Genomic DNA, 9,266 nt, shown 5'->3' with positions numbered 1-9,266 from the left:
CAATAACGAGATGACTGATATTCATACCAGCATGAAAATATACATCTCAATTAACCATTCAAACGTACATTTTCATCGGACGACGGGGATTTCTGGGCTCAAGTACGTTTGCTGCAAAACTGTTTCTTGATCAGCTTCTGTATTACTAGGGGCGAAAACCGACTTCTCTCCATCTATGGATGGTTTTATGACTGCAAGGAATAGAACATTGTAAAAAATGCTGAAAAGAAACAGAACGGTAGCTGCAGAAGCCAAAAAGGATCCTGGTATTTCGGGTGCTTCTTCAGTAACCCGGGGAGTTGCTTGTTTAAGGTCCACGGCTGAGATATAATACAAAGCGAAATGCATCAGATTAGCATCGGATAAGTTATGTCACTCAGATATTGAAAGGAATTTTATTCCTAATTAATTTTTGTTCTTTATTTAAATTTAAAAAATAAGAGTTTTGCATTTCTAGACTAATTTGACTTGATCTAATAATAAGATTTATTCTTAAAATTGGCTGACCTAATCTAATCTTTGTATTTATCTACTATGATTTGTTTTTGGTATTTATTTCTAAGATATAATATCTTGGATTTGAATAAAGTCTTATTCTTAATAAACTCTTGTTTTTATGTTTGTAAGATTTTGTTCTTATAGAAAGATAATTAGGTCAAGATATGAAGATCTATTTATATGGAATATTGTGAGAAGAACGCGACGACTTTGGAGAGGATCTTTACGCAGCTGCTGGAGTTTTTCTGAACTTGCACAAGTTCAGTATTGGAGATTTTCATGTGAAGACTTTGTGTGATTAATTCACAAAATTGTCGTGTTGCTGATTGGTGTTGAAGACACATGCAGAACAACACTGGCGCATAGTTTTGATCGAAGAGTGTTATTCTATTGTTTTTAAGCAACTTCAGTTTATGCAGTCTAGTTTTGAGTTTGATTGATTTTGATGCATTTTAATTTCTTAGAGTGTCAAGGAATTTGATTTTGTTATTCTCACTAGTATTATTTTAGTATAAACGATTACATATTTTTCTAGTGAATTTTTTCCATGAGTCATTGCATAAATATTCGTACTTGTGCATAATTTAAATCTGGTTTCTATTTATTCAAGTTATACTTGTGTGTTAAATAATCAATTTCTACTGCATGTTATGTGCTCGTGTTGACAACACCATATTTCAGCTTTCGAGATGGCCACTGAAGTATCAAAGTAAAAGACCGAGATAATTTCAGTTTTCGATCCGCAAAAAGCTCATGGCCATTGAATTTCAACACAAGTTAAATATTCCCGTCAACTATGCAAAAAACTCAAGGCCATTGAGGTACAGGTGAATCTGCAATAAAATTCGATTCTCCACTTCTGATCAAAATGAATTGATATATGAGAAGTGGAGTAGGTCTCTTATCACGAATCTTTATCTGTGAGACGGGTCAATATGATCTATGAGACCGTCTTACACAAGTTATTGACTGAGAAGTGAGAACACTCCCACATTGTTATTCATTACATTCCATATTCTTCTCTCATTTCCTAGGCCGGACACAATGTGTTCAATTATCCATCAGCCTTAATCCAAAACTTGTATCTCGCTAACTCAACATGATTATTGTATTATGAGAGTGATCAAAATCGATAATTTGGCCATGCTTATATTAAAATTTTCCAACAGAAGAAATGTGATTGATCAGTGGAGAACCCATATTTATATAACTCAGGGCAACTTGGTGCATCTCAGAATTAGGTACTATTTTGCAACATTAACGCGTAAAATTTGAACAATTTTCAGTTTCTGGTTAGATTTTCGCCCAAAGGGTTAATCCATGATGTAAAATCTCGCTTGTATGATTGCTTTAGCATTGCTCCAACTAATCCATTAGGATGAAGAAAAGCTCAATCAAAGTGTGTCGATTTCAAATAAATTAACACGAAGTCCAATCGAGTAATGATCAATTCAATAAATACTAAAGAATACCTCTAATCTTTGGTGGGTCAACCTGTTTCTTGGAGAGAGAGAGCAGCTGTTCATCAAGCTTTCTCAAAGCTTCCCGGGCCTTATCCGGGTCGAACTCGAACTCCGAATCTTTCTCCACAGCACGAAAACCGCCATTTCTTCTTTTCATCTTCAACTCCTTGACTTCAAAAACCCTGAACCCATATGGAATTATCGATATTTCCAGCTTGTATATGGAATAGTATGTGAGAAGGAGCGGAGAGTGCCGAAGATGAATCATTTGAGGATAAACTACGGCCTACGGCAGGGGCAGAGGAACGATCGAGAGCAATTATCGCCTTTTTCCATTGGGTTGGAATCCATTTATACATGAATACATTGGGCCAGTTATAAAAGGGCCAACACTATAAATAAGCCCATTTTTTCCTTGGCTTGCCAGGCCAGAATGCCATCGAGCTGGGACGAGCTAAAATTTTTGAACGTTTGTGTTTTATTTCTTTACGATCGAGTTGAACTCGAATATTATTTAACTCGTGAGCTTATTTGAAATTTTATTAAATATAAACGAATTTAAGAAATATAAATTATAAATTTAAATATTCATTATAAACTAAATCATATATTTAGAGAAAAATATTATATTGTTATTAAATTTTATAATTTTATTCTAATAACTAAATTTAATATCTTTTTCATAAGTAAAGTGTAAGATTTATAAATCAAATATCAAAATTATTTTTTCTTCTAAGAGCGATTTATGAGCCTACTAACGAACATATTCACGAGTTAACGAGCCAAATATTAGTAAAACTTGAGCTTGATTCGTTTATCTTAAAGACGAGCTTTTTATCGAATCGAACTTCGACTAATTTACATCCTTAGTTGCATTTCATATCCTCGATTATAAAGTTGTAAACCTTAAACTATTGGATATATCGAGTTGAATGCCTTATGCATATGCTAAATTGTTATATGGATATGTAGAAGACCCAATATGATTCTCGAAGCTTTTATGCAACCATAGTAGGGAGATTAATTAGAGTCGAGCTACGTTTTATTTTAAAAAAATAAAAAATAAAATTTATTGTTTCTCTATTCATTTTTTAAAAAATAAAAAATGAAAATTATTGTTTCTCTATTCATTTTTTTACTTTTTTGTATAGATTATTTTCTGTTTAAAATAATTTTTAGAATAACTATTTTAATATAATGGTGAAATTATATTAAAATTCCAAAATATCCCTTTTTTACATTTTTTTTTTCTATTCAATATATCTCCAACTCAATTTCAGAAAAATTAGCTAAATACATGTACGTACGAATCTTCATTTTTTCCCTCTAATTAATATAATTTATGTCAATTTCAAATTTTTTTCGATTATTTTTAAAAATAACTAAAATTAAACTAAATACATAATAATAATCATCGTCATATATATATTGAGATTTTTTGTCATATTTGAAAAGTTTTCGCCAAAAATTTGCGATAAAAAAATATTTTTTAATATCAATGTATCAACTTACTGCATTAAATATTTAAAAACAAATAGTAAATAAATGTGTAATTAACTGTTAATTCTTTTAAAGTCTGTTAAATTATTTTTTAAAATTTAAATTTGAATTTGATGATTTTTGAAAATATAAACTATAATTAAGTGTCTATATTGGTTAATTATTTCATTTAATTTCGGGTAATGTTTTGAATTTTGTTTTACTTTTACATATTTAGTTATCATTACTTCTATCATATTAAATAAAATATAATTTTTAATATAATATTACGTTTTCTAAATTTTTAAAAAGTATCGTCGTGCACTTTGTATATTGAATGTTCGTAAATTATTGTTGTTGTTGTTATTATTATTATTATTATTATGTTTTTTTAATTATAATTTCAATAAAAATATTTTTAATTGTTCTAAAAATAATTAAAAGTTTTAATCAAAATTTAATAATCTTATAAATGAAAATTTTGAATTTTTTTAAAATATTTATTTATTGTTTACAATTTAAATATACTAATGAGTAGAATAATTGTACAAAACTACCCATTTCTTCTTTCAATCAATAAAAATGATTATAAAATCTTATTTTATTTAATTTTACAAACGACTAACTTATTTATTAAAAAACCTTAAAAACTAATTAATTATGTTAAAATACTTGCACGCTTCAAGTAATAATAATGAAAATCTACGTTGGTCATTTTAATAGGTGCACAAAAATACCATTTTTTCATTAAATAAAAATTATTATAAAGAATTTATTTTAATTTAATACATTATAAAAATAACTAAATAATTTATTGATTAAAATCAATAACTTGAAATTTTTTAAAAAATACTTAATTAGATTAAAAATTTATGAACGCAGATGTCCCGTGATCCAGTTGCTTGTACAAGTGAGACGACCGTCCAAAAGCCCCCAGATTCTAGGTGGGCCTACAGAATCCAACACTTGCAACCCCACTTTCCTTCAAATTTCAAACAATGCTTGCGGTTGGAATGATTTTGGCCTCAGATTTATTCTCTGGTCAGAGTTTTCACAACCCCTCTCAACAAATCATCGCCTACCTTTGTCTCACATTTGCCACGTTTGATCTTGAAGTTTCTATTGTGAATCCTCTGAATCAAGTACACGAACCTTTGAATCCTCTTATAAATCAAGATTCTCCTAAAATTTCGGGCATTGTATCAGCGTTTCTTTCTTCTCTGTGTCGGGTTTCCCTTATTTTCTTGATTTTTTTTTTTCACTCCACCTGCCTTCTGCGTCAATAAAGGTTTAATCTTTACGGTTTTGTTGAAGAATGGTGGGACCTGTTTCTGTGGTGGGTTCATCGGTGGTTGATTCTCACGCTACTCCTTGCTTGTTTTTGGATGCCATGTCTTCGTGCAATTTGAGCTCTGGAGATTTGGTTTTGCAAAGGAGTTCGTTTGGTCAAAAACGCATGCCCCATTTAGGGTCGTTGGATTTGAGCTCCTCGTTTCTCGATTCTTCTTCCATTAAAGCTCTTTCGGGTGCCAATAATCGGAAGAAACTGAGTAAAATGAGGAAACTCGTGGTTGTTAACGAATTGGCTGGACAGTACGAGGATACGTTCGAGGATGTGAAATCTGTAAGAATTCTCTGTGCTTCCCGCAGATACAGTCACGCATATTCCATTCGCTGTGTTGTGAGACAGGATTTTGTGAAATCATTGTTCTTTGATCTGTTATATGTTCTTGCACTGGATGTAATTTCATTTGCCTGTAAGATTGAAATCTAGAGTAGAAAGGGGAAGATTCTTATATGTGTTATTAGTTGGACTTGGACTCTGTGATTCCTACTAAAAGCATTTATAGATAAATACTCATAGCTTTCTTTTCCTTTATGACCAAACGGGACTGAAATTGGAAACATGAACTTCAATTGTGATTTGGAAAGCTTATCTTACTCAATTCTATTTAGAGCCAACTTGTATCTTGCTGATTGCGGCTGAACCTCCTTTGATGATGTGTGTTCTAGGCCACCATTTGTAGAGTTAAATGCGCGAAAGAATGTGTTGAGAATCTTTGGCAAATGTTGACAAATAGCATTTTCTATATGCAGCAAATTCTGAACTATTTCACGTACAAGGCTGTAAGGACTGTTTTGAACCAGCTCTATGAGATGAATCCTACGCAGTATCGGTGGTTTTATGAGTAAGTGCTTTCGTATTTCCTGGCTCTTGGAAAACCCTTGTCATTGTGAGAAGGTAAAAACCACCACCGAAATCGTCTTCTAAATTTCTCATGGATGGTTAACCAGTTGCGATTACAGGAGATTGATTAATATAGAATATAGATCAGTGATCAAAGCATGCGCGCATGTACAGTAAATAACTGCGTGCATAACATATAGTTATATTCTGTACTAGAATTCAATTCATTATACAATGATTAAAAGAGTTCTTTGTCAATGTTTTTAGATGGACAATTCAATTTTTTGTCTTCAAAAGTACAAAAACCATTAGAGAAAGTGAACGTCGTGCTGGTCAAGTAGCGATGAATGCCCACAAATTTTGATCTGCAAAAAGACTTGTACATATAATTTCCTTTTCATTCTAGGTTTGATTATTTTTTGTGTTATACTTTCAATCTAATAAATGGACTGACCTCTCACTTACTACATTATCATTCCCTTTTATTCAACATAATGTTATTTTAGGCATTATATAATTGATATTACAAAGACAATAGTACAATGTACTCCCAACTTAGTATGTGCAGGGTCATGAGATACTAGATTTTAGTGTAACACAAACTGCACCGAATAGACTAAAACCCCTTCAATAACTTTTAAGTTTTAACAGTGCTATATTTCTTTTCGTGAAACTTCAAAAACTTTACCATGTCTGTGGATTTAGGTTGGAAACTACAGGGAATCCCATGTTGTTTTATCTTCATATGACAGAAAATATACCATGGAAAGCGCCATTATTGATGCACATAGCATCTGCAGGTGTCACAAGTATTCAGTTAACAAAATTACTTTGTTTTTGCAGTTTTGTTGCATCCAACGAGGATGGTTATGGGAAGCGTTTTCTTCGCAATCTTGGAAAGGTATAATGTTATCTCAAGTTCATGTATTCTAATACAGAAATCGTCGACATTGATCTCTTGCTCTATTAAGCACAACACCACTCCAACTTTCTGTTTTCACAGGAGAAGCACGATCTTGCTGAAAGAGTAATGGTTACTCGTCTTCACCTCTATGGAAAATGGGTTAAAGTAAGAGAAACTACTCTAGTGCTGGACTCTTCTTTGTCATGTTAAGGAAATTTCTTTCGTACTCTCAGTACAATTGGTCATTTTTTCGTTTATTTGTCAACAGAAATGTGATCATACGGAGATGTATGAAAGGATCTCGGACGATAACTTGCAGTTGTTACGTGAACGCCTTGTTCAGACTGTGATCTGGCCCTCGGATGACACCAATTCGGAAGTGGTTGGATGAAGGGTCCTAATCAAGTTGTTCGTTGAGGCTAAGGAGTGTCTCATTTCTTGTTTTTACACACGGGTTTGTCTTGAGTGATCATCACATTCATGTATTATCGTATCATGTCTAAGTTGTATATAAACCTTTCCTTCGTCATTTAGCTAAGTAAACATGTTAGACGAGACTTCTAGAACCAGTAGCTTATTATTCTTTCATAAACATCTATCAATTAATAAAATCATTTTTAGATAATGAAAGCTCAAACTTAATATTTCCCAGTTGAATATGTTAGTGGATGATTAACATACCGATTCACTTATATGGGTTATGACCCAGCCGTGTTTAGTTCACTAGATTGGGCTTAAATATTTGGCAACAACTTGTGTAAGTCGGTCTCACGGGTCGTATTTTGTGAGACGGATCTCTTATTTGGGTCATCCATGAAAAAATATTATTTTTTATGCTGAGAGTATTACTTTTTATTGTAAATATCGATAGGGTTGACTATCTCACAGATAAGACAACTAAAGATTCGTGAGATTGTTTCACAACTTATTCTAAATATTTATTGGGTCCTTCGTCCGGGCTCATAAACTCAATGAGATCCAGAAAGTTCAAAACTCGTAAAATCAATTTTTTCAGTTATTATATACTAATTTACAACGGGGTTAATAGCATCGAACCCCCTCGAAACTTTTAAGTAGCATAAAATCCCCTGAGAAAATTTAATAAGCTACCAAAGTTTAAACCATCCTTTTTAAAAAGTAAATAAATACCGATTGTGTGGAAATTATCATATTTTTTTTTTGACATTTTTCACATAAATTGACAAAAATTCCTTCAATCTATTTACTAAATATTTTTTGACGAGGTTCTTTCACTTTTGTTCGTAAATATATACGGGGTTTTATGCAAGATTATTTTTTGAAATTTAAAATATTGTAAAAATAAAAAGAAAATTATGAAAAACTGGAGGATTACCATGGAAACAAAACTATTTGAAACATTATTCTATCTGAAATTTAATTTTTTTGAATAAATAATTAAAATAAATCGATAATATTATTATTAATAACAAATTAATTAAGAATAATAATATTGAAAAGAAAAATAATAATGAATAATACGAAATAAATTAATAATAAAAATTTAATAAATCACTATATATATATATAATTAAATTAATAATAAAATTAGCAAAAATCATAATTAATATTCTCTGTTATTTAATATTTTTACATTATTATTATTATTAGTTTATTTTTTCTAATTTGCGTTTATTTTTGCAATATGTTAATTATTTGATAACTTGCTAGATAATAAATTTAATATTTAAATAGGGATAAAAACGTAATTAAAATTAGATGTATTGATTCTTATTCCCATTTATTAATGTATGATAGTAAATAATTTGAGTAGAGCTAGCTAGGGTTTAGTTAATTATTTTATAATTTATGAGCGCAAAAGAATTAAATATAACTTGATGATTTATAAATAAATGGACCGCTGATCAAAGAAAAGGTAAGGCCCTGGTTCCAAGACGGAGCCTTATGACGCTAGAGTGTCATGTACGGTGATACCACCACCTATCAGGCCCGGACGAGCGGTCCTCGGAGATGCATCCCTACTCACCGGAACAGAATTGTAACTTCAATTACATGCAAAAATCACACAACCACTATCAAGTTTGGAATACGTAATATATATGGACTCGATCCATGTCGGAATTATTAATTAAATCACAACGAGGAAATATCATTTACGTTGGTTTATGGCAAGACATAATTCTTTGCGTGAGATGATTGCACTAGCCACTTGCACAAAATTTGTGCATCATAGACAAAAGTCATTGGATACTAGCATCCTCAAATCAAGTAAATAAATCTTCACATTATAATTATAATATCATAATTATATAACTTTTCTCATAGAGCAAAAAAAAGGTGCACCCACACCAACGGTTCCGCCATAATCCAGTTCAATATGGAACCGGGTTAATGAAGTTTAGGGTCGGATCAAACCCGATATTCTAATTGAATCAGACTGATTTTAAAAAAAACCTTGAACTAGAACAATAACCAATTCGGTCAGAGAACAAGATTTGGTCCACTCTGATCTGGAATCGGTCCCAATCCGGTCCAAAACTATTTTTGTAACAGAATTTTGAGTATTTGGTTGTTTAATAAATGTCCACTTGTAGTTCTATACATAACAAATAGTATATCTAATTTTCAAATATGTTGCATAATAAATGGCATTTTTAGGTACATATTTACGGAAGATTAAAAAAAATTGATTTCAATCCGACCTCAACCCGATCCTACTCCTTTCTAATTTGGCCAATAGTCTGATAAAATCCGT

The 9,266-nt window shown here is 31.3% G+C and overlaps 1 protein-coding gene across 1 annotated transcript; it reads left to right on the top strand.

Annotated features, from left to right (window-relative positions):
• The first annotated feature begins 4,454 nt into the window (after positions 1-4,454).
• Positions 4,455-7,057, top strand: LOC142553629 (chaperonin-like RbcX protein 2, chloroplastic). The gene is made up of 5 exons (XM_075664017.1): positions 4,455-5,064; positions 5,538-5,629; positions 6,472-6,529; positions 6,632-6,697; positions 6,801-7,057. Exons 1-5 carry the CDS (start codon positions 4,756-4,758, stop codon positions 6,921-6,923), a joined length of 648 nt encoding a protein of 215 aa, XP_075520132.1. The 5' UTR covers positions 4,455-4,755; the 3' UTR covers positions 6,924-7,057.
• Positions 7,058-9,266: the final 2,209 nt, after the last annotated feature.

Source organism: Primulina tabacum, chromosome 8 (assembly GCF_025594145.1).
Source record: "Primulina tabacum isolate GXHZ01 chromosome 8, ASM2559414v2, whole genome shotgun sequence".
NCBI classification, from domain to species: domain Eukaryota; kingdom Viridiplantae; phylum Streptophyta; class Magnoliopsida; order Lamiales; family Gesneriaceae; genus Primulina; species Primulina tabacum.
This window is presented reverse-complemented; position numbering and strand designations above follow the sequence as displayed.

Excerpts from the sequence above, each read along its gene's own strand:
- LOC142553629 (XM_075664017.1), top strand. The coding sequence starts at position 4,756 with ATGGTGGGACCTGTTTCTGTGGTGGGTTCATCGGTGGTTGATTCTCAC. Across the intron at positions 5,630-6,471 it reads CAGTATCGGTGGTTTTATGA|TTTTGTTGCATCCAACGAGG; the intron begins GTAAGTGCTTTC and ends TTGTTTTTGCAG. Across the intron at positions 6,530-6,631 it reads TTCTTCGCAATCTTGGAAAG|GAGAAGCACGATCTTGCTGA; the intron begins GTATAATGTTAT and ends CTGTTTTCACAG.